Source organism: Cydia strobilella, chromosome 2, assembly GCF_947568885.1.
Source record: "Cydia strobilella chromosome 2, ilCydStro3.1, whole genome shotgun sequence".
NCBI classification, from domain to species: Eukaryota; Metazoa; Arthropoda; class Insecta; order Lepidoptera; family Tortricidae; genus Cydia; species Cydia strobilella.
In genome coordinates, this window is record NC_086042.1 from 15,926,322 (window position 1) to 15,953,736 (window position 27,415).

At 35.1% G+C, this 27,415-nt stretch overlaps 2 protein-coding genes across 2 annotated transcripts in view; one reads left to right on the top strand and one right to left on the bottom strand.

Moving 5' to 3' along the window:
* Window positions 1-848: 848 nt before the first annotated feature.
* The window catches only part of LOC134749542 (photoreceptor-specific nuclear receptor), a 76,046-nt gene continuing 49,479 nt past the window's right edge, over window positions 849-27,415 (top strand). Inside the window, exons 1-3 of the mRNA XM_063684521.1 lie at window positions 849-909; window positions 19,828-19,974; window positions 20,427-20,541. Of these exons, the coding sequence (XP_063540591.1) occupies window positions 849-909; window positions 19,828-19,974; window positions 20,427-20,541 (323 nt within the window). The remainder of the gene's footprint in view (window positions 910-19,827; window positions 19,975-20,426; window positions 20,542-27,415) is intronic.
* The window catches only part of LOC134752504 (serine protease inhibitor 77Ba-like), a 139,221-nt gene continuing 122,911 nt past the window's right edge, over window positions 11,106-27,415 (bottom strand). The window contains exon 2 of the mRNA XM_063688201.1: window positions 11,106-11,120. The gene's annotated coding sequence lies outside the window, so the exon portion shown is untranslated. The remainder of the gene's footprint in view (window positions 11,121-27,415) is intronic.

Below are 27,415 nucleotides of genomic sequence, written 5' to 3' on the forward strand. Positions count from 1 at the left end.
AACTATATTACTGAACATGACATATGATCTGAAATTTAACAAACACTTGATTAAATATGGAACAAACACATTTGTTTCAAGCACTAACTTTATTTACACAGCCAGTTAATGTTAATTCAAAATAGTCATAAAATCATACTTGTGTCGTCAACAATGTGACTCCTTATGTCTAGTTGACCCTAATGCGGCATTTACTTATACCCAACATCAAAAACTATCTACTATTGATTCGAGGTAAAACTTGATATGTCGAAATACTTAACAATGGAGCAATAAGTCCGATATTGGGCAAAAATACTTTACTCATCTGTCGTAACATAGGAATTAAATATCGAGTTTCCACATTAATCAATTACCATCATCAAAACCAATTACTTATCTGGGCATTTTCACTTAAAAGTGTAGCATTTACTTTTTTCGAAAATCCATTAACTTTTGGGTTATTTCTACTCAAAATCACGACCGATTTAAAAAGAAAAAAAATATGGTCCAAAAAAAATGTCAGTTTTGTAACGCATATTCACATACATTTTGTATCGACCGTTACAAAACTGGCACCCAAAATTTGTATGAAAAACTGGGGACACTTTTTTTCTTTGTCTCATTCAATAGTACTCGTGATTCTGAGTCTAAATAATCCAAAAATTGATGGTTTATCAAAAAAAAGTAAATTGTACCATTTTTCTGAAAACCCCCATCTATGATCATTTTCCAACAGCCGGAAAAATTAAAATATTGAACAATAAAGTATCCTTAAACTATATCCGATATAATAAAAAAGAATGAAAGAACTGTAGTACTCAGTGAATCAATTGAAGACAAGCGTAGCTCAGTAAATCCACGTTGAAATGGAGGTTGCGCAGACGCCGCTGCAGCTGACTCAAGAGCACCGGGACAACAGGATGACAGGTATAATTTTATAAGCAATATTACTTTCGCTTAGCTTTATTTTTTTATGAAATGCATCGTTTCCATTAATAACGCGGTGCATGAGTTAGAAAATAATTTCAGATTTGAAAGAAAAAACCGGGTAAGTGTGAGTCGGACTCTTGCACTAAGGGTTCCGTACTATTACGCAAAAAAACGGCAACAAAATCACGTTTGTTGTATGGGAGCTCCGCTTAAATATTTATTATTCATTTGTCATGCTCTGAAAGAGGACCCCATTGTTGTTCTAAAAGGTGTGCAGAAAATGAAACGTGTGCACTACAGCATTTTACGTTCGAAGTAAGTTTTTTTAATTTTTTTTACGATAAGCAATTGAAATTTGAGTTTTAATGGATTTGTTATACAATTTCCATTCTGATATTTGACTCTCCATTCCATAAATTACGACACTTGCCTAAATTGTTAACTGAAAGTACCCTTAAAATACTAAAAAATGTATACTTGGTCATGTTTAAAAAAAAACAAGCATTTTACTTTCCTCGTATTCGAAATGAAAAGTAGAGTGTTTAACTCGGGTGAAAGGCAATCATTTCAGCCTCGGACTATTGGCACTCGAATAAAAATTGGCTAGTGAATAGATACACCTATTGAAGGGAAAAGTTTTACAGTTTTCAGGCAAAAATCATAATTAAAAATCCAGGAAAGGAGAAAAAAACTGTGTGTATTCATAAATGATAGATTTACCTAACCATGTTGACATAAAGTAACCATACTACATACTTACTGCTACATACCTACTATATTTAATATTACTTATGTAATTCATAAATTTCATAATACCTGATTCTTATATATAGCCGTGACATTTTATCTCGTGTTATCGTCAGGAATTTTTTTGCCTCGTCAATAACACACTCAGCCAGCTTGCTATAGGTTATTAAAAAAAAAATAGGTACCTATAGGTTATTAAAAATATATAAAAAACCGGTAAAGTGCGAGTTCGTTTAACTCGCGCACCGAGGGTTCCGTACACACTTTAAATTTTCTCATGTAAATAGAATCACGAAAGACTTGACCAGAAGTATACTAAGCGTAATTGTGTACAGCGCCATCTATCGGCAAATTGGCAAACTAATTTGCGCGACCTGTTATGTATGTTGGTTTTTGAAGGATACTTAATTCTTTATCATGTGAACCGATTTCAACAATTTTTGTTTTATTTGAAAGAAGGTATTTTTAGTGTAATCCTATAAACATTTCAAGTATAACAAACACTCGCAAATGGGCTTAAATTGCAAATTGAATTAGAAAATGTTTTTTGATAAGTAAAAAAATTTTTTAGATAGAGGTGTATATAGAGGTGCAAATAAAAATTGTTTTGTAATGTTCAATTCGAGCTCTTTCAAATGATATCCCACTCGACTTAGTAACTAGACTTTAACTTTTTCCTTCCCACTTTATATTGGGCATTTTTCCTAATAGAAATTAAATATGTCCTTAACACATTGGAAGTGTAATTTTTTTATTTAGCGCTGTTCATAACTATTCCTAATTTCAAATCGATAGCTTCAGTAGTTCTCGAGATATTTAGCAATGTGACAGACAGACAGACAAACATACGGACAGAGTTGCACCATAAGGGTTCCTTTTTTACCTTTTTGGTACGGAACCCTAAACATTACCTATACTTACATCCTTACATGTAGGTAAATATGTAAGTAGTAGTAACTGTAGAGAACTCAGAGAGAACTTCTTTAAACCAGCGCAGAATATGTTTTTCCATACCACCTATTCGTATAGTCTGCATTTATATAATGTTCCAAATGTTCTTTTAGAATATAAAATGATTTATCTAGTAGCACAGAATGAATAATAATACTACCGTACAGAAAGGAAACTTCCTACAAAACCGAAGTTTGACAGCGGTACAGGGTCGAATCACGCTGTCCCTTTCTAATATATGGCACTATCCCTTTCGGCTATTTAGGGTTGTTAAAATTCAAGTCATTATCTTAACTGTGGTCGTGCACGCAAAGGGACGTCAAGTTGTGATAACCCTAATAATTAGAGAATCGGTTTTTTGTATAGAAGTCTTCTAGAAATCGATTTTCGGTCATGTCATCTCGGACATGGGTATATTTAGTCTCAGGGGGCCGATTTTTGAATTTCGAGCGCTCGATTTCGTGATTTTCCCTTCAATATATCTCTACTATTTTTTTTACTGGAAACGTATTTTTACCCGACTGTATCAGAAGGAGGGTAATTTTTTTCAAGCGTGGTTATGTATTTATTTGGCACCCCCTACATAACAGTCCGGACGACTAGACGGTTTTTGACATATGAGGTGTGGTTGAATTCGTCAGAATTGTGGTAGTGACATAGGCTATATAAATTTTGAAAATGGCGCCCGCTAATGAAAAAAGGGAGGGGGGGGGGCGATTGTTTATTTTTATTTTTGGATGTATCTGATTAATTATTTTTTTAACGTTATATAGAGGATATTCACAGTCACTTGGTACGTATTTTGGAATAATCCATTAAGTCATTTTCAAATTAGAGCAGTTCAAAGTCAACTATGGATTGTGAAATTTGTGGACGTTTTCTAATAATTTGTTAGACCAGGTAGTGAAAATGTTACAGTATATGTTATATATTTGTGATCTACTCACAAAGCCCTTTCATTTGGTATCCCACATAGTATGTTTAAAAGAAAAAAGTTAAAAACTTTGTACTGCCGATTTTATGACGTCATAGCAACTACCCCCACCACTTTCGCGCTTGTCATCTCATATATTTGTGTTCAGGACATCATACTAAGTGTACTGATATCAAAATATATACCCATGTCTGAGACGACATGAACGAAGAGTAACCTAAAGCCTGTTCGGCCACTACTAAATTGCTCGGAGCAATGCTGAGCCGAACGGAGGCGAGCTGCTAGTAGACAGTTTTTTAATCTACCCTGAATCGGATACCTTCAAGTGCCTTAATATTAGCTGGAAGGTGATTAAATACCCATTCAACATCCTGTTAAAAAGTGCTCTTTTTGTATATATTGTATTATGTAGATGTGTTCAAGGACTATTTTTTTGCATACTATTTTTAAAGCTTAAATAATATTTTGAAACAATAATTTCTTCATAGGTGATGTGAAGAGCAGTATGTATCACATGGTAGCAAAACTATTTCCATAGTTCCATAGTTTCCATTTTATACGCCCTCACCGTAAATGTGTCATTTTGCTCCCTTGTGGCACAATCTATAGGTACTAAGTTCTCTTTATCGTTACCTAAAAATCAGCGCGCAAAAGTCTAAAGGGTCTGCCAGCGTGGTAAATCTAAGAACATGTCTAACTGTGTTAGCTGATAGTTGTTACAATTGACATTATCGCTCGGATTTTGGTTTTTTCCTTGCAATAGTGTTTGTGAACATTTTGTTTGAATCTCGTGCCTTTGAACCCCTAACACTCGTCATTCATTGGCTCAGTTTCAACATAAATAAGCACTGCCATAGTTCCTTTCTAGCTGTTGTGAAGTGTTTGAGAAACATTTGTTTGCGTGTGGTGCCTTCACGCTTAAAATTTTAATTTTCGAATTACTCATACCTACCTACTTCAAACTACCTACCTATTTTCATATTTTTAGCTTTTGTGCATAATTTGTTACAAATTTTTAAAATGCATTTTAGACCTATGTTCGTGATTTTTTTTCTATTGAACAGTAGTCAAAAACAGAATTTGAATCTATACTTAGGTACAGTCGATGCAGTCCCTCGAGAAAGGTCTCAATTTATGGCAGTCGTATTGCGTGATCCAAAAATGCGGTGGGTACTTCTTAAAAACTCCGTTTAACAAATAAGTTACTTACTCGTGTTTTCAGAGTCATAAATCTGTGCTGTGACTGTAGGCCTAGGTGTTAATGAAAATAGTACATTTCCGAGCAGAATGACACTTCCGCACGTGTATCGAACGACGTTTTTTAATACAGTTGCGAAAAAATAAAAAAAACAACAAGTAAGAAATTCGAAACTTATATTATTAATTCTGTGAAATCATTGACATTGACATTATGAAGAGGTGTTTTTTTAGCTTTTATTCGACTAGAATTGATTTTGTTATTATTATTGAACCCACTTCAATAAAATTTATTTTTTCAAATGCATGTTATATAAGACAGAAACAATTGTAAATATTAAAACATTGTACTATTATTACCTAAATATCGTTATTTACGATTATTTGTGTATCGTATATTTATAAAAACAATATCGAACGTTGCCTTTGGAAACTTAAAACATTTTTGCAGTAACAACACGCCTCTTCTTTGACAGGCGTTCCGTTCCATTCAGACAACTCATTAAGAACGGATTTTCAACATTAAAAAATAAACGTCTAATAATACTTATAATGATGAAGAGGTAAGTAATAAAATATGAAATATGCATATTGTTCGTATTCTTACATTAACAGTAGGTTTTTATGCTGATTACGACATTTAAAGGAAACTAATATTAAACACTCATCAATAAGTAGTCATGAATTGGAACAAGTATAAATTTAAAAAAATTGGAAAAGTAAAAAGCACTAGTTCGCGAAAACCAACTTTCCGCACGCTAAACAGCCACGAGAAGTAGCACTTTTTGAGCAACTGTATTAAAATAGTTATTTGTTATACAAGGGTGCAAAGTTGTATTTTACCCGCGAGTGTTTCAACACACGAGAAGTAAAATACATTTTCCCCTCACTAGCTCGGAAAGTTGTCGTTTATCCTTCAATACAAGCGGGGAAAAACGCGTTTTATCCACTAGTGGGGAAAGTAATTTGACCTTGGATGGAGCGTGTTTAAGTAGCTTGACAGATAACAAAACGTAAAACGCTCATGATGGTTCGTTCGATATTAATTATCATTAAATAAATGGTTTGAGAATCTAATAAAAAATTCCAAAATTAGCTTTATTTAATGATTTTAAGTCATAAACCTTAAAATTCCATAAGAAACTTTTGTTTTTTTATAATGATGTTAAATATAATTCTGAACGCACAAGTTGAGTCGATGCAATTTCAAAACGCATCGTTGACATTTCATACATCAGAAATGTCAACATTGTCAACAATTTTTTTACTTAAAACCTTTTCTCACCGACTCGCGTAAAAATACACAACTTCCAGAGTTTTCTATTATAATATTGTAAAGAAATGAGTGATTCCAGTGATGAAGATGATCTAACGCCCGTGGATGTTGCACTTTCCTCGCTATAGCGAGGTGAAAAGTTTTGTGTTACACACGGGCGCAAATGTATTTTACTTCTCGTGTGTTGAAACACTCGCTACGCTCAGGATTCTATTTTAGAACCACTCGCTTCGCTCGTGGTTCACCTATAGAATCCTTTCGCTTGCTCGTGTTTCAATTCTACACTCGCGGGTAAAATACAACTTTGCACCCTTGTATAACAAATAACTATTGCACCCGTGTGTAACACAAAACTTTTCACCTCACTATAGCGAGGAAAGTGCAACATCCACAGGCGTTAGATCATCTTTATCACTGGCATCACTCATTTTTTTACGATATTATAACAAAAACTCTGGAAATTCTGTATTTTTACGTGAGAAGTTCAGTTCAGTTCAGTTTTTGGTTCTTATGGCATCTGTCCATTGGGACAATTTTGCCAGCATCAAGGTTGTGGGAGCAGAATTTCAGTATCAGAACTTGATCCAGTCCGTGTAGATGCTTGATCGGTTGAAGAATCTAAACTATTAAGTAAAAATTTTGTTGACAATGTTGACATTTCTGACGTATGAAATGTCAATGATGCGTTTTGAAATTGCATCGACTCAACTTGTGCGTTCAGAATTATATTTAACATCATTATTAAAAAACAAACGTTTCTTATGGAACTTTAAGGTTTATGACATAAAATCATTAAATAAAGCTAAATTTGGTATTTTTTATCAGATTCTCAAACCATTTGTTTAATGATAATTAATATCGAACGAACCATTATTATGAGCGATTTACGTTTTGTTATCTGTCAAGCTACTTAAACACGCTCCATCCAAGGTCAAATTACTTTCCCCACTAGTGGATAAAATGCGTTTTTCCCCGCTTGTTTTAAAGGATAAAAGACAACTTTCCGACCTAGTGAGGGGAAAAGGTTTTTTTATACACCTATACTCATTTGATTACCTAATTAGTAGGTAATAAATAATAATCCAAAACGTATTACTTCTAAAGTAACAAATCTATAAACATAACTCATGAACAAGAACAAATAATACAAATATATTGAATTTACTGACAACCCACAATCAGAAAAATCCGAAAATCCGCTCTTAAACAATCAACAGCAACGAACATCCAAATCATATTCGATTTTTTCACGCTCGCCACACTGTGTTTTTTAATGCAGGCGAAGGCATTAGTATTCAGCGTGCGCCAGCCAGTAACTCGGGGTCTATTTGACTGATTTTCAGCCCGGTCCATGATTTGCCACTTTACCCGGTCAGTGTGTGTTCTGAATACAAAATAACCAATAGGAGCGGAGATGGGGATTTGAAATTTCATTTTCGTTCCAGAATAATGTGTTCGCATTTCGAATATTGAGCTTTTATTTAGTATGCGGCGATGTTGGATAATGAAACATAATAATTTGTGTTTTAGTGCTTTATATTTTACTAATAAAATTTGTGAATTTCTAATGTCATATAAAAATATATTTCTAAAAATGTAGCCACTTGTGGTAGAATCACTATATAGTAGATTGTTAACCAAGGGATGAAATGGTGCCTTTCACCCAAGTTGAACACTACTTTTAATTTCATTTAAAATATTTTTTAAGAAAAAAAAAACCGACTTCAATGGGGCTGCTGAAAGTTTACTTATGTATATGTTGATGGTGCACTCTTAGATTCCAGACAATTAAATGAAAAAGACAGCATCTTTTGCCTAATTATCCTAATCCATCTTTTGCCTAATTTTGCCTAATTGCCTAATTATTATAATATTGCCTAATAATGTAGATAAGGAGGTTTAACCACCCACTTTTCTAGTAGCATTTCGTTTTTGTAAGGGTCGCAGTTCTAACCTAACCTAACCTACTTTTCTGATAGCATTTCGTTTCTGTAAGGGTCACAGTTCTAACCTAACCTAACCCACTTTTCTAGTAGCATTTCCGGGTCCGAGTCTGGGCCCGGATCCGAGTCCGGGTCCGTGTCCGGCTGTCCGGGTCCAAGTTTGGGTCAGAGTTCGGTCCGGGTCCGGATCCGAGTTGGGGTCCATGTCCAGACCCGGGTCCGGGTCCGAGTCCGGGTTCAAGTTTGGATCTGGGTCCATAAGGAAGAAAACAAATCGCCTAACGTGAAATATGTGTCATTGAAGAGTTCCATTCTGATCATCATCAGCAGTTCCACTTCATCAAATGTCACTTTTTTAAATGTAAATGCTGGATTTGTTGATGAAAATACAAAAATCACAATATGTATGCCTTTCACATTTGAGGAGTTCCCTCGGTTCCTCATGGGTCTCATCATTAGAACTCGAGCTTGACAAAAATATGTCTCAAAAACTTAAGTTGCTTAACAAACATAAAGAAAATGACAATTCGCCAAACGTAAACTATGCGTCATTAAAGAGTTCCATTCTGATCATCATCGGCAGTTCCACTTCATCAAATGTCACTTTTTAAAATGGAAATGCTGAATTTGTTGATAAAAATACAAAAATCACTATATGTATGCCTTTCACATTTGAGGAGTTCCCTCGATTCCTCATGGATCCCATCATCAGAACTCGAGCTTGACAAAAATGTTTCTAGAAAACCTAACTTGATTAACAAACATAACGAAGAGGACAAATCGCCAAACGTGAACTATGTGTCATTAAAGAGTTCCGTTCTGATCATCATCAGCAGTTCCACTTCATCAAATGTCACTTTTTTAAATGTAAGTGCTTGATTTGTTGATGAAAATACTAAAATCACTATATGTATGCCTTTAACATTTGAGGAGTTCCCTCGATTCCTCATGGATCCCATCATCAGAACTGCTTTTTGACAAAAACGGGACCAATCTGTATGTATATACTTACAATCAAAAAAAGAATTTTCAAAATCGGTCCAGAAATGACGGAGTTATAGAGTAACAAACATTAAAAAAAAAAACAAAATAAAAACATACAACCGAATTGATAACCTCCTCCTTTTGAAATCTTGAAGTCGGTTAATAAGAGCTCCGCGAACAGTTTTGTGCGGAGCTCTAAAAACACTACTAAGTATAAACTTCAATAGTATTTCTTGAGGGTACTTTCAATTAACAATTTAGACAAGAGTATCTTTATTTATGGAATGGGGAGTTAATTATCAGAATGGAAATTGTACATTTAATCCATTAAAAATTTTAATTCCTTATCGTAAAAAATAAGAAAAAAACGTACTTGGAAAGTAAAATGCTCTAATTCAAAAACGTTTCATTTTGCTCTATTGCTATGCTCTAATTCAACAACAACGACCCACTTTCAGAGCATGAGAAATGAAAAGTATATTAATTTATTTTTAATCGACTTCAAAAAACAGAAGGTGTTCGAGATCTTTATTTGTTATTTTTTTGCCGGCAGATAGAGGCAGACTAAAATAACTCTGCATTGTATTTGCAATGACAAAGCGTGGCACTGTCGTCATATCATTAAAGTAAAATTACTAACAAAATTATACGTTTATGTAATGTAATGACACTCACTCACTCACTTTGTTCTATTTAAATAGGTACAAAGATAGCTTAGACGGACTGTATATTTTTAGGTATACTTACTTCACAATTGGTTTCGTTATTTTCACGTAGGATCTTTAAACATTATAGGCACACGTATATTAGGTATAGGTTACCTTTTATACACGGAAAGCAGCATTTACTGAAGTGGAATTGAATCAAGACCATAAAATGACGTTATGTTAGAATATTTTGTGAAGTCTGCTCTTATATTTGTTAAACGGCGTAGTAGTTAGATGGAACGGATCCACACTTACGCCAAATGTGTCAAATATTTTAATCCGACTACGATGACAGGGTGCTGTAAGGCACTCTGTAGTTCTTTTTTTAAGAAAACGTAGGTATTAAAAGTTAAAATTTTACATAGTTTATTATATTTACCTGTACGCAGAAACACAATATTATTATTTAGAAAAATACATGTCGGGAATCGTGGGCGTATCATACTATCGGAAGCACATCAGAACCTTCAATCGTGGGTGAGAAGGGCTTTCAATGAAATACGATATTCAACTCATAGTCTTTACTGCACAAGACTGTTTATAGTGTTTACAAATCACAGCACACGTTACATTTCTTATCCAAAGCAAACCAGTGGATCAGACCCAGGAACCGCCACCGACGTCATCTTCTCCCGTTCGTTCTCATCTGAAGATTGATTGACAGCATAACTTCAATTGTTCTGGATATCATTTGTTTTTGATGGCGCATTCTATGACGCCTTGGCGGAACTGCGTCGAACGCCACTCAGCTCAGGTGTACAGGCGTAACACCCAAGTTTGCTCTATTTGTCAAAGATTGCGTAATAAAACGCCCTTGAAAGGCGTTAGATGGCACAATTCAGCCATTCTCTGACATACATATAACACACATATAAAAGTAAGTAAGTACCAAGTAAGTAACTATATCTACAGTTGATCAAAGCAGCTATATAGAATACCCTTCTAACCCAACCTTTCTCCTAAAGTCACAGACAATTCCAAACGGCCGTAAGTAGGAGGCGTTTAAACCCGGCTTTAGAGGCCAAGGGGGAGGAAATTAATCAGAGAGGCTCAAGAGCTTGCCGCGTCAAAAGAAAGGCGAATAAAACGGCAAGCGACAAAGTTTCCACGGCGACGGGCGGGATCCGGGACGAATGGAGCCGACTTTCAGCGGTCGTTTTGCGGATTTTGCCTGATTTCATAATAAATATTTTTCATTTCTCATGCTCTGAAAGTGGGTCGTTGGTGTTCTAAAAACTATGCAGAATATGATCGTTTCTACTCTAGAGCACTGTATTTTCTAAGTACGTTCTTTTCTTTTTTTTCCTATTATAATTATCTCCCCATTCCATTAATAACGATATTTTTACCTAAATTGTTAAATGAAAGTACCCTCAAGAAATAGTACTGAAGTTTCTACTTAGACGTGTTTTTTAAATGCACATGAATTTTACTTTCCTCGTTTTCAAAATGAAAAGTAGTGTTTAAAACTCGGGTGAAAGGAACCATTTCATCCCTTGGATAACAATCTACTATTCCACGTTGTTAGAGCTGGCGGGCTATTCTTTATTTGAGTTTCATTATGTGATAGCAAATAAGAGTTATATCTATCTTTGGTGATAGTTTCCCTAGAGTCACGTTATTATGGCATGTAAGTTAAAAAATATATAAATAGTTAACTGAGTTAACAATTTATTTCAATAAAGATACAGAAGCCAGCATCAAAAGTATCTACCATTCTCTAATAACAGTAATAACTTATCAAAAAGAGATATTTGTCGATATGCACAACAGTTTACTTCTCTAAGAACAAATTAAATTATTTTCTATGAAAATATTTTAATTTGTGGTTTTTCAAGTAGACACACTACTATTTAAACTATAAACTCTTGGAGGCTTTGGTCATCTTTTCCTTCGTATATGACATTTATTTCAGCTTATAGTTTACTTCTGACTGTGAACTGTATAGATATATCTGTATTTGGAAAAGTATTCCAGGGTGGCACTTTTGGTGCGTTGTTTCATGCGCTACTTTTGATGCTGACTAAATGCCATGAGAGTTGAGGTGAATCCACTATGTAGGTGCGTGTGTATTAATCATTCACCTCAACTCTCATGGCTGTTACTAATCGCAAAAACAGTATAATTAATTAATGATTGAATGTGACTTACCTAAGCGCACGGTATTAAGCTAAAAAATTAAAAAATAAACCTCGAAGAAACTTTTTGGTCCATGCAGTTGGCGGTTCAACTTGCAACCGGTACGAAAAAAGAATACTATTAGCAAACTCTCGCTGTTATTACATGATTTTTTTGGTGCATACGTGAATTCAAATCTCGTGCATCTCGTGCCTATAGACGTGCGATAGCAGCTAATCAACAATTTGATCTAATAGGGTATTTGACTGTATTTAAAATAAATTATTTTACACCATGCATGAAATAAAGCACCAGAATATTAATAGAGTAACCTAAACAGCAGTTATTTTTAGACACAATTTCTATTTTAAAACCCGTATAAAACTATAAAGAGTAGGTAATTTGTTTGTGACGTTACATGCTACGGTTTCTAAAAAAGTAACTGATTTGACTAGTATACCCTAATGTACGAATAGGTATATTTTTCAAATGCCGAGTTTCAACGGGTACCTATTAGAATTTCAGGAGATATCTCTATAAACGTGTTAATTTTAAATTATAAAAAATAGTAATCACCACGTAATTTCAATCAATCAATCAATCAATCAATCAATCAATCAAATGTTTTATTCGTGATAAACTTAAAACTAAAATTACATACAAAAGTATAACTAAAGCTATAGGAACTTATAAAATAGGTAGGAGTTGAAGTTTACCACGAAATGGTCTCGCCTCAGCATAATGCTGACCCGAAGGTCAGCGCTGATCTTCCGGCGGGACCATTTTGGGCCACGATCGCAGTCGTACGTATTTCAATTATCAATATTTGTTCAAAAAACGATAATGTTGCGAAACTTATACACACGTACTACCTATTTATAATCTTTAAAATCCTCTCCACGGTGCCTCTGTTCTGTAAGTGCCGTACTACAGTAACATTGATTTATCTTGATACCCGCCTCGAGTCTGACTTCCAATTTTCTCCAACGGCGTTTTTATGTCTTAGGACGCTTCTTTTTCCCCGTTTCCATTTTTGAAGTTTGTATTGAGTATATTGCTGTCTATCTGCTGTATAATTTTATATGTACAAATACTTAAGACTATATTTCCTCACGAATACATATACAAGTCCGAAAGTGTTAGAAGTTTTCTATACTATTTAATATGTGGATGTAATATGTTAACACCATACATCATAGTTAACACAAACAACCCATGGCTAAACTACATACATACAGACTGCTAATAGTTATTTGTGCAACAAGAGAGGAAAGTTGGTTTTTCTTGCGAGTGTTTATTTTGAGACCCGAGAAAGCGAAAGATTCTATAATTGAATCACGAGCGAAGCGAGTGATTCTAAGGTGAATCTTGAGCGTAGCGAGGGACTCAAAAACACGAGATGTAAAATAACTTTGCTCTCGTGTTGCACACATAATTTTTCACCTCAGTAGTGAGAACATATTAAAGGTTAAAATGTATTTCGAATTACACAGAATAAACAGAAAAAAAAGTATTATAATATGTACGATACGATAAGATACGATACGATACGAGACGAGAACGGACCGGACCGGACCGGACCGGACCGGACCGGACAATGTAATAAAAGCATGAAGTTCATGGCCTTCACTAAATTAAAAAGCTACATTGTTTCACTCCCTGGAGTGAGGAAAGTCGCACTTTCCTCACTCCAGGGAGTGACGAAAGTAGGCTTGTTCGAGCTGCTGAGGTGAAAATTCATATACAGTACAATCTCACTAATCCGGCACTAATGCTGACACAAGAGAGCCGGATTACTGGAAAATTCGGATTACTAGAAGTTAGAGCGAATCTGCATATTATTAACTAGCTGTGCCTGCGGCTTCGCCTGCGTGGAATTCGGTCTGTGTCAGTAAGCGGCTAATTCACCCCTAATTTATCTCCCTCTCCCCTGGAGGCGGAACTTGAAGTAAAGTTGACAAATGGATACGCTAGAGGACTGTAGTCCAGATAATAGTACATTTCGATGCTAGTGCGGAAAGTATGTCATTACTTAACGAGTACCGAGATATCTTGCCACGAGCCGTAGGCGAGTAGCAAGACTCGGGACGAGTGAAGAATGACATATCCGCACGTGTATCGAACGACGTTTTTTAATACAGTTGCGAAAAAATAAGAAAAGCAACAAGTAAGGAATGTAATTCGAAACTTTTATATTATTAATTCTGTGACACTGACATCATTGACATTGACATTATGAAGAGGTGTTTTTCTAGCTTTTATTCGACTAGAATAGATTTTGTTATTATTATTGAACCCACTTCAATGAATGTTTTTTTTTTCAAATGCATGTTCTATAAGACAGAAACAATTGTAAATATTAAAACATTGTACTATTATTACCTAAATGTCGTTATTTACGATTATTTGTGTATCGTATATTTATAAAAACAATATCGAATGCCTTTGGAAACTTAAAACATTTTTGCAGTAAGAAAATACGCCTCTTCTTTGACAGGCGTTCCGTTCCATTCAGACAACTTATTAAGAACGGTTTTTCAACATTAAAAAATAAACGTGTTATAATACTTATAATGATGAAGAGGTAAGTAATAAAATATGAAATATGCATATTTTTCGTATTCTTACATTAACAGTAGGTTTTTATGTTGATTACGACGTTTAAAGGAAACTAATATTAACACTCATCAATAAGTAGTCATGAATTGGAACAAGTAAAAATTTAAAAAAATTGGAAAAGTAAAAAGCACTAGTTCGCGAAAACCAACTTTCCGCACGCTAAACAGCCACGAAAAGTAGAACTTTTTGAGCAACAGTATTAAAAAATATTTTACAATTAGGTACGACTAAATAAAACTACACTCCAAAATCAATATTTTTTTTGCCCTTATTCAAATTTTTGACGTGATTTAAACGACATAGAGTAGGTAGGTGTATATCGAACGATACAGTACCATTTTTGTATTTTTGCGTCCTTGATTGTACCTATCCAAATCATGTCCATGGCAAATATCATCCAAATCGGTCCTCCAGTCAAATCAGTCTAAGCATGACGCCGGCGGCGCGCAGCGTCTGCTTCTACGACTTGTTGATGCTCATGACGTAGCACGCTCACGGGGACCTGTAGACGCTTGAAGCGGAACTTAGAGTTAATTTGGCAAAATCCTTCCTCGGTGGCTTATTCATGTCACAACGTATTAATTTCAGCGCCATCTGTTAGTTTGGCACTCGGGTACTCGATAGTCGTAGCACATATTTGAAGAAAAAGTTTGCACCTCCTTCCTAAGTAGCGCTATAAGATTCAGGTGCAACCTAACTCAATTAGTCGAGTGTGCTCAAGCGATAAAAATGTCAAATACGGCGTTCTCTGAATAAAAGATTTCCTTAGGCAGAATTAATCTTGGTGTTCCTACCCAGTGTAGCTACCCAGATTATTGATGTAGGGGGTGGGGATGTTTAAGATTAGGTTCTAAGTCGTTTAGTATCATTTTCAACTAAATCAAAAGTAGTATTCGTAGATTTCATGTAAATCAGTTCAGGCGGTTATTGATTCCCCTTCAGTTTTAAGGTATTTTTTGTGATAAAAACTACCCTATGTTCTTCTACGGGACTCCAACTATCTCTATACCAAATTTTATCTAAATCGGTTTAGCGGTTTAAGCGAGAAGAGAATTAAAAAAACAGGCCAAGTGCGAGTCGGACTGTCTAAGGTCTGTTTTTTTATTCCGTAGACTAAAATGACGTTTCATGTGTAAGACATGACATTTCTTAGTACCACATGAAATGTCATTTTAGTCTACGGAATAAAAAAACAGAATATAGCTTTCACGGTTCATGAGATACAGCCTGGTGACAGACAGACAGACGGACAGACAGTAATAGGGTTCCGTTTTTACCCTTTGGGTACGGAACCCTAAAAAGTTTTTTTTTCATATCTTTTTTGTTTTCACTCGGGAATGGTGTCATTTTGATATCATAAATGAATTCGGCATACCCGATTTATACAAAAACAATACCTAATTTGGCCTAGTAGCTTAAATTATATAGTTATCAAGATAAAGTTTTTAACCCCTTTTTCACCACCATGGGGGATGAGTTTTTAAAAACGCTGAAAGTAATTTTCTTGATTTTTAATATAACACCTTTTTGCAAAGTTTCAAGTTCCTAGCTTAAAATAAAACTTACTTACTTAGCTTAGTTTTTTTGTAATCGTCTATTATACCTTTCTAAGAAGTTTCAAAGCATTTGTAATGGATTCAAACTTTCAACCCCCTTTTAAAATTCTTCGCCTTACCCCCCCTTCCCTTTCCCCTTTTAATTTCGAATTCTTGAAAACGCTGAAATCACTTTTCCTGTATATTTATTATAATAATATGCCCATATACAAAGTTTCAAGAAACGCACTCGAAAAAAAATTGATCTCCATACAAACTTTCAACCTCTATTTCACTTAGGGGATGAATTTTCAAAAACGCTAAAATTAGTTTTCTTGTATTTCAATAATATATCTTATAGATCTTGTATTTCAATAATATATATTTAAAATAAATCTTGAACCCCATACAAACTTTCATCCTCTTTTTAACCCCCTTAGGGGTAAAAATTCTCAATTTATTTAGCCTATAACGTGGCCGTGGATTTTTTCGATAGAATAGTAAAGTTTTTATCAAAATCCGTTCTGCCGTTTTCATTTGATGCGCAGTCAAATAAACAGACAAACAGATAAACAGACAAACAGACAAAAATTCTAAAAACTGTTGGAACGTGTTCTGTTATCGATTCTAAGTATCCCCAGCCAATTTTTTTTCGAATATCTTCCATGTACAGACTTTCGATCCTCTTCCGCTTTATTATATGTATAGAAGATGTGTTTTTTTAGTATGTCGTACAAATACATTTTACTAAAATACGAAATTCAAAGAAAATTCTAGTCTTATCTAGAACAGCCATTTATAAAGAGATTAAAGGGCGGAAATGTAAGCGCACATAGTAAATTAGGACATAGAATGATCATTTGTATTTTAGTGCCGGATTACTGGGTATACTGGACCATCGAAGTGCCAGGTTGGACATAAATTATTATCATTATCCTATATAACCGCATAATACTCTAGAAAAAAAATATTACAAATTCTACGTCTAATATTATTAGAGCCCATAAATAGAACCATCTGAACATTAAATAACGCCAAAACAAACTGTCATGACATGACCCCCGACTGATCAGTAATTGCACAGACAATATGAATGTATTGTGTTACCTTTGCGAACTGCCAACTGCAGGCGAGGGCCGTGATTGTGTGTGACAAGTGGGGATTTACAAATTAGTGCACAATGTGATAATCAAATCATTGTCTCTCACTAGCTTTTGCCCGTGGCGATGCGGGGATGTTTCACTATTAATATTGACTTTCATGAAGACTACTGGGTGAATTGCAAACAAATTGGATATCAATAAATAAATATTTGGGGATAATCTTACACTGATCTTAGATAACTCACGTACAAATATTCGTGACGTTTTAATGTTTATTTGGGCACAAACGGTACAATTATTCTTACAAATAGTATTATCAATTAATTCATAAACCAATGAAAATGCCACAGAAATAAATGCCCTCACCGAGATTTAAACCCGTGACCTCCTGCTTCGTAGGTAGGCTCACTACCGACAAGCCTAGGAGGCCGTCAAACATATATCGGTAGGTATGTAAGAAACGTATTAGTCTTAATTTCATTAATTCCATTGAATTACCAAAATTAGTCAGCTTTAATTTAAGTTACATGCATGTAAGTGTATTGGCGTAAGCTGTAAACTTATATCAGTAATAAATATCTGTATTAAATAAATAAAAATCATACAATACCATTAATAAGGAGACAAATTTAATTTATATGGGGACATTTATTTTCACATTCATCTTAATTTTTGTCATGATCGAGTAAGCTTTGCGAACACTCGTATTAGTTAACATGTTTTTTTTAGTACACTGTAAATAACTGATGTCAGTACGAATTTATAGTGAATCGAACGACATATGTAACTAGGTATGTATGCTGCCTATCGAGTGGCGATAAAAATATATATTTCTCATCCTAATATAAGATACCTATGTAGGTACCTAACCGTCACGGCGATTGGGACAGTGACCGCACGTCCACCCGACCCTAACCAACCGGGCATATGTGTGCAAAATCAATACAGGGATTGCTCCCTTGAGGCCGACGCGGATACCTCGGCTTAATTGTTTTATTTTAAGCGGTGTAAGCACGTTTTTTTGATTGATTGGTATTTTATAAGTGATAGACGATATAATATATATGAATGATGAAATCAGCCAACTGTTAATCTGTTGAACAATTTTCTGTAAGACGAAATTTGATAAATTTACTTTATTACAGATTCGTAAGATCTTTCAAAAAATTGACCTTTACTTGTATGGAACTAGCGTTACTTTGTTTTTATAGCATATTTTAATTAAACCTAAACTACAAATAGTTATCAAAATTGGTGTCACTAGATCATGTTTTTTTAATCAACATTGGAAGCTTAAATTAAAAATAAACAAGCATTTGATTCAGTGATCCGTCTGCAAAATATGAAGTTAAGGCTCGCATATTTTATAAAACATCACCGAATTAATAAATAGGTACAGGAACGTTTCAAGCAATTTAAGCTTATTAAGCGGTAGGTAAATATTTGTGTCTTTGGTTTGTTGATTTATATGTATATCGGCACTACCCGATTAAAGTTGTAAGTACTTAACTTTCCTGCTACCCAAAGGTTGTCTGAAAGAGATCGCTTTTTAGCGATAAGACCGCCTGTTGTTACCTAGTCTTAAACTTGTATTTAATGTTCTGTGTACCTATTTTTAAATTTTATGGTACACAATAAAGAATATTTAAGTACTTAGTATATACTTACTTAGACTTACGCAGCTCAAATTAAATAGCGAATCAAAATCCCTAATCGCAGAAATATTTAGATTAAATCGTGATTTGACCAGAACCATATCAAATTGCTACATCCCTACACATTTCGACCCTCAATCACTTAATTGATTTGCCACATTAGTACCACCCTAGCATCACTTATAATGTGCACTTCACAAACCCTAAATATCAGAGGAGCAAGGATGATCATCGTTTGGCTCAGGATCAAGAGTGTGCAATGTTTACCAAGGGGCCGGGGTTACCCTTACCTTATAGCATAAAGTAGAAATGTTATTAAACGAAAGGGTGCTATTTGCAATTGTTATTTTATTAGCCATATCGAGATTAAGTGTTTATTGCTTGATTTTGTTTTAGTTCCATATTTTTTTTAAAGGTGGTTGGTAATAGCTATTTATGCAACAAGTGCGGAAATCATCTTTACGCACGTGTATCATACAATGTTTTACTATGCATTGTGGGAGTAAATAAAAAAACATATCATGGCAAATAAGTTTAATTATTAAAAAATTGAAAACAAAAAGCACTAGTGCGGAAAAGTGCTCTTTTCCGCACTAGTGCGAGAAAGTAGCACCATATGTACTGTAAAAAAAAATTAAAACAAAAAGCACTAGAGCGGAAAAGTAGTACTTTCCGCATGATATGGGTCTGTAGAAACGCACTTTTCGAGCACATGCATTGTAAATAATAAAACCATACCATATTAAGTAAATACTAATATCAAAAACTTGGGATAATTATTACATTTATAGTTCCTATCGAAATACATGCTACAGTGGCGGGGATACATACAATTATGCAGACACTACCAAAATTACATACGACGTAAATATGGGCAATATGGCAAACAATACGAACATAATCTGCCTAATAAAACATTACTTAACTTAAGGACAAAATACAAATAGTTTTAAATACAAATAATTTTAAACTACGGACAAACATCTCCGCTCAAGCTTCTGACCACTCGTACTATTTAGTTTTAATTGTCTTATTTAAACAGGCTGATGTTTTATGTCATTTTCTTGCATTCAGAAGCAGAATTAATTGTAATGTCAGAAAAAAAAAATTGAATCATCTGTATTGTGAACTTACTTGATTAATTATTTTTTCTACTTTTACCAGGCGACGAGAACCCTTCACCACTGCGCTGGTCGCCGCCGTCCTCAGCCGCATTAGTTGCGGCTGCGCTAGCACCACCAGCGCTCAGACCCTGGCTGCCTGACCCGCCCACAAAGAAGACTAACCACCTGGGTAAGACAGGTCGGCATCGCCCTGGTGACCGAGGTGTGAACCCGTCCTCCGCCACTCTACTTGCGGCTGCGCTAGCACCGCACCACTAGTTGAGGTCTTGGCTACCTGCCCCAACCATCAAATAAACTAAGCACCTAGACAAGACAGGACATCAGATCGGATTCGCTCAGGGAGCGGGACCTTGTTTGGGAGGAACCGGAAGGATTTTAACGGTGCTCTTAAGGTTCTCTATCTGATGAACACACAAATAAACGCCGTTACCAGAATTTCAACCCGGGGGCAACTTGCTTCGTAGGGTCACTACCGACCGACTATCTATGCTATGAGGGCGTTGAAACGTCTTAAACCTTTCTTTAAAACTAGGTAAAACAGAATATATCGAGTTATAAGACTTATAAGTTGCAACAATTTTAAGGATGTGTTTATTTGATGGTTATCACTCATTCTCCCAGGTCTAGTGTGCGTGGTGTGCGGCGACACCAGCTCCGGCAAACATTACGGCATCCTGGCCTGCAACGGTTGCAGCGGGTTCTTCAAGCGCTCCGTCCGACGGAAACTCATCTACAGGTTAGCTGGACAGCTTCATTATGTCAATATGATGGTTCTTTTATAATGGTTGGTTAACGAAAGCCGACTTTAATAGTTTAAATTTGTTAAAAAATTTTTTGCTATGCTAGGCAGATGCAGGTCGTCCAAGTCAAAAAATTTCGCGTCAACATTTTTTTTATTCTACTTTGTCGTATCCCGAGTAATTTTGTTACACCTTGTATGTTACCGTAACAAAGCATTTTCCCTAGTTCTAACAAGTTTTCTGAAACGCCCTGGTGCTGACGAAAACACGTTCTCACTAGTTTTCTGAAACGCCTCATTGGTGAAAACTAGTTGTAACTGGAATTTTTCAGGCAAAACTAGTTTTCATTAATTATTCAAAATAAATTTTAGTTCACCTAGTTTTGACTATTTCAAACAAGTTATCTGAAACGCCCTGGTGCTGAAAACACGTTTTCACTAGCTTTCCGAAACGCCTTGGTGAAAACTAGTTTTCACTAATTATTCAAAATAAATTTTAGTTAACTAGTTTTGACTTGAGTTTGAGAAAACGATTTTTTACTAGTTAAAACTAGTTTTTACGGTATTCTGAGTCAAAAGATCGGTGCGACGACGAGCTCTATGACAGATATCTATTACATGCGTATATTGAATGTATACGTATGTACATAATTAACCTAAATTTAACTTTTCGTAGCTTGGAATTGTTTACAAACTGATTAACAAACACGCAGGATACCTACTTTTTATCCGAAAATCGCCACCTACCTAATGGGAGTTAAAGTTTGAGAGATGAGTGTCATTAAATATCGAAACGAGTTTATACGGACAAAAGCTAGATATATAAATATTACGAAAACCGGAGAAAGTCATGTTTAGTCCAATATAAAACGTCAACCGGGTCACAGGTGTGACATAGTTCACTTCATCCAATAGTTAGACAAATAGACGCGGCCGGTAGCGATACACCTAAACTAACAACCGATGTGTAACATGTAGGTATATACTTAATGTAATGGTTTGGCGAAATTTGGAACATTTCCGGTAATGGGGTCACTGAGTCATTTATGACTTGACGACCAGACAGTTTCCTTTTTTTTGTCTTTTGTCAATCATTTACTATTGGTAGTGCAATGGTGTCTACATCGTTACCGTCGTCGCCCGTCTCTGGCACGATTGCAGCGTTAGCAATGTACTTCTGTTTACCAAGGAACCTTCCTTGTCTAAGGAACAAGCACAGTCCGCCATGATTTTCTGTTGGACTGCTTAAATGAGATCAGTGAGGCGATTTGGAGAAAAGCCACACCTTCTTTTATCTGGCCCTCTAGACTACAAATTTCTTCAAGTTTTCTTTTACTTATCATGTTATGTTATGTATTAATAGTATGTATAGTAACTACAATCACATATTACACCTTAATGCAAAAACCATATTAACACATTTATTCCAGGAATTCGGGCTATGCAATCTATGTATAAATATTCACAACACTGAAATCTTTTTTCTTACATGGACTGACAGTTTCTTCTTTTTCGATTATGAATAGTGCTGAAATTGCAGAAGATTTAGACTCTGTAACTAATATACCTTGTTATGAAATTCCAAGCCCGGACTACTGTAAAACTATTTTTAAGCTAAAGCGGAATTTTACAGTCTTAACCTATAATATTAGGAGTATTAATAAAAATTTTGACTTATTCCTCCTTAATCTATATCGAACGCAGGTCGAATTTGATGTTTTAGTTTTAACTGAGTGTAGACTACAAGACTTTGCATTGATAGATCATATTCCTGGATATTCCTTGTATCATACCACACACAATATAAATCAAAATGGCGGAGTCATAGTGTATGTTAGGGACCATTTTAGCGTGTCTGTTTCAGAACCCCGTTTTAATGAAGCTTGCTGTCTATTAGTAGAGATCCCAAATCAGGCCACTATTCTTGGTTTCTACAGATCCCCATCCTTTAGATGTACGTCAAATTTCCTTCTTGACCTAGAACACACTCTTGATACACTCCATCAAGTAGCTCAATTAATTATGACATAAATATTGACATACTACCTTCTCATTCACAGCACACTAACGCAACAGAATACCTCTGTCTTCTCGCTGAACATGGCCTCATACCCGCGATTACTTTGCCTACGCGTGAACAATCCTGTCTGGATCATGTATTCGTAAGAACTCAACGGTCAGTAACTGGTCTGGTGTGTGAACTTAATATCACAGATCACAAAGCAGTCGCTATCGAAATCTCTTCTCAATTGTCGTTACCTAAAAAGCGAGACAGAACTAAAATTGTAACTGATTACGAAGGCGTCGCTCAGGAGCTTTTAGCGACAGACTGGAGCGAAGTGTTATGTGAATCTGATGTGAACATCGCAACTAGCACCTTTACGAGTATTATCAAGAAGGCTATTGAGTTTAACTCGAAGCAAGTAAAGATTCCCCGATCCAAATTCACTCTGAAACCCAGGATGACGCCAGGACTCCTCCGCTGTGCTCAACATCGTGATAAGCTGCATTTAAAATCTAAACAACATCCACATGATACTGTGCTTCAATTAACATATAACCGATACAAAAACTATTGTACAATCTCCTTAAAAAACTGAAAGAACAATACGAAAAAAATGAGCTTTTTAATACTAATCATGACACTAAGAAACTGTGAAAGGTTGTCAAAAGTATATGTAATATTAATAAAAAAAAACACTATACCTACAAAACTCTTATCTACAACTAATGCCGAAGAATCTCTTGATAACTGTAATAGATTTTTTTCCTCCGTGGGCCAAAACCTAGCTAATAATATCATTTCACAATCCGGAAAATCAGAAGAAGTATTAGCCAATAATCTTAAACTAAACGTTTGCACTGATAAGTCCTTCTTTATGCAGCCGACTGATTTTAGTGAAATTGAAACCATTATAATGCAGTTAAAAGTTGACTGTGCATCAGGCCCTGACGGCGTTACTAACAAGCTTTTAAAATTTGTCAAAAATACTATCATTGTGCCCTTAACCCATATCTACAACCTAAGCCTTGGTTCTGGCTGTTTTCCGGACCAATGGAAAACAGCATCTGTCACTCCGATATACAAAGAAGGGCCAAAAAGCATTACAGGCCGATATCGCTGCTCAGAGTATTTTCAAAAATTTTAGAAAAATTAGTCAACAATCGATTAGTCAAGTACCTTGAGAGCTACAACCTCTTATCGAATCGACAGTTCGGTTTTAGGAGGAATAAATCCACGGAAGATGCCACCTCAACTCTCGTCAACCTAATTTCATCTTATTTAGATAAAAATCTTAAATGTATTGGCGTCTTCCTGGATTTGGCTAAAGCCTTTGATACCGTGTCTATACCGATTTTGCTGCGTAAGCTTCAAAATCTGGGGATACACGGTGTCCCACTGTCGTGGTTCGCAAGTTACTTGACAGATAGAAGGCAATTTGTTAAAGTAGGTTCCTATAATAGTTCTATGGAAAATATTAATTTCGGCGTTCCGCAAGGCAGTATTCTTGGTCCCACCCTTTTCACGATTTACATAAATAATGTCCTAAACCTAAAAATACCTAATTCCGAAATTCTCTGTTACGCAGATGATACCGTTATACTTTTTAATGACACAAGCTGGGAAGAAACAGTCGCTGCCGCAGAAAGGGGCATGAAAATTGCATCGGACTGGTTCCGCTCCAACCTTCTAACCCTGAACTGCAACAAAACTAAATTCCTTTGTTTCTATAAAACCACCTTGTCAAAACCATCTTTTTCTCCCATTATAAAAATCCATTCATGCACAGACTACCCTACTTCTAACTCCTGTAACTGTGATTCAATACAAAATACTGATGAAATAAAATATCTTGGTATTTTAGTAGATGAAAAACTGAATTTCAAAAACCATATTCACAAACTCTCCGCTAGAATAAGGAAATCCATATTTATTTTCAAAAAGCTCCGAAACACTGCCGATGATTCTGTACTTAAATTAGTTTACACCGCGCTCTGTCAGTCTGTGATTAGCTACTGCATCACAGTTTGGGGAAGTGCGGCTAAGACCTCTATGCTGGAAATTGAAAGGGCTCAACGCTCTGTTTTAAAAGTGATGCTTAAAAAACCCTTTCGATTCCCATCCATAGATCTCTATGCCGAAGCAAAGGTCTTGACCGTACGTCAGTTATTTTTAATGAAAATCTCTTTACACACACATTTCAAAATTGTTGCCTTGCTAGTTCTCTAATCAAAAAACGCACCTTTAACTTACCAATTCCAGAAGTCCGTTCCGCCTTTGGGAAACGTTTCGGGGAAGGAATCCGAGTTACCACTTACAACGCTTTGCTTAACATTGTAAACTTAAAGACTGCACCATTGTAGAAGCTAAGATACTCTTATTTAAATTTTTACATTCACTTTCTTATGCAGAGACAGAAGATATTATAACTAAAATATTTTAGTTTAGTTTTCAATATTGTATAAATTTTTTTTTCGTACTTTCAAGTACTTCATTTAAGTTTGTTTTTCAATACCTACTTTGTTGTGTAGTACTCTATATTTTAACTATTAATAATTTTAATTGTACCTGGTTCCCCGCGATACAGGCGTAGCCTAGTGCGGAGACCCCTGACATTCTCTGTTATATATTTCATTGATAATAAATTTATTCTTATTTCTTATTCTTATTAAGACTGCCAAGTTTTTATTTAATATAAGGGTTTATTTACATTAAAATTCGAACAAGCGAAAATTCAACAGTCCAAAAAGTGAAATCCTGAACGTTACAACGTTTTCACAGACACGCGATTTTAACTTTAATTTCATAACAAATCATTTTATTATTTATGGTAACTATTATTATTTATTAGAGAAATGAATAATAATAGATAGATAAATAAATAGATAAACCATTTATTCGTTTGCCACAATACACACATATTAAAACAAAAGAGAAGAAGAGATACAAAAAAGCAACATTAAGATAAAAAACAAAACTTAAACAAAACTTAAACTTAAACAAAAAATAAACCGTAGAATTGCTGTGTGCGTTGCAGCAAAACAAAAGGGTTCTGGCTCAGTTATACACTCCGCTCTTTCGAGCGAAGCACTGGTAATTCTGCTAGAACCCAGGTCACTAACAGACTATCAATGTAGAAATTATAATGTTATAATAGTAATGAGTAAATTGGCCTATTTCTAATAAAAAATTGCCATTATAATGTCTGAATAGAATAGATGTGTCGTAGGGATGTATAAGTGTGGTGAGTGTTGGTGCGTATGTGTAGTATTAACAAATACAGCAGTAGTGAACGTCCTACCATATGATGAGATATTCGTGCTTATACAGACTACATCCGGTAATCTGTAACCAAGTACCCGTACGGAATTCCTAAGTTTTGTTTATTTAAAAGGTGTTTTTTGACATTAAACTTGAATGTTTTTTTTTGTTTTAAGGCATCTTAATGGTGGGGGGATATTATTCCAGCACTTAGTTGCAAGATACCGGAAGCAACCAGTAAAAGCGACAGTTTTGTGCGGGTGCGTTTGGCAACGCCTGGTGGATCTGGTACCGTGTCTTTTGTGAAAGGAGGAAATGTGTATTTTTGAGTGCAGATATTCACTCGTTGTATAAGACGACGAGTTTTCTCTAGTAGACGTGGTCCATACACTATGTCTCCATAATTCAGTTTGGAGAGAATAAGTGATTCACATAGAATCTTACGTTCTTCCTCACTTAAGAGGTTTTGAATTTGGTATAAAACCTTCAGGCGAAAAAAACAAGACTTGACCAACTCACTTAAGTACATGTTTTTCATAACGATCCCTAGGTTTCTGGCCTCCTCCACGCGTTCTATTAACGAACCTCCTATACTTATTTTAGGGTCAAGATCCAGAATTTTAGATTTTTGTGCTTTGGAACCTAATTTTATTTTATTTTATTTTCTTTATTGGGGAAAAAAACAGATACAGGCCAGTGAGAATACACAGATAAGATTATAAAATTATAGGTTTAGCATGCATCCTAACACAATTCCCACTAGGAGTTCAGGCATTAATTTTAAGACAGCGTTGTAATACATAATACAGGGTGGGCCAGTGATAAATGCATGCATTTTAATAAATAATCAATTTTTATGTTTTTAAATAAAAAATATAATTAGAATTTGGGATAAAGAAATAAATTTTACGTTTTAAAAATTAAATCATCAAGATGTCGTCCCTAGCGGTTCCGGCACTCTTCCAGTCTTGCTTGTAAATTTTGAAAGTCTTAACAAGACTTTCGTGTTAAGAGATTTCCTGGCTCCGAAACTTCACGAATCGTATGGTTACAACACTTACAACAACAACACATGGTTTCAGCAAGACGGGGCCAACTGCCATACAAGTAACGTGACCCTAGAAGTTTTGCGTGAAATGTTTCCTCAAAAAATGATATCGAGGCGAGGTGACATTGCTTGGCCTCCCAGGAGCCCTGACTTAACTTCGGGAGACTTCTTTTTGTAGGGTTACTTGAAGAGTAAAGTGTACTCCAATAATCCGACAACCACAGCAGAATTAAAGTAGAATATTCGTCAAGAAATCCAATCAATATCTCCGCAACTTCTAACGAAAATCTTTCAAAATTTACAAGCAAGACTGGAAGAGTGCCGCAACCGCTACGGACGACATCTTGATGATTTAATTTTTAAAACGTAAAATTTATTTCTTTATCCCAAATTCTAATCATAATTTTTATTTAAAAACATAAAAATTGATTATTTATAAAAAAAATGCATTTATCACTGGCCCAACCTGTATCATGAATTTAGATTTTAGAGGATTTAGCAATAATCCATTTTTATCAGCCCAAGTGGATATATTTTCCAGATCTGCATTTATTTTGTCA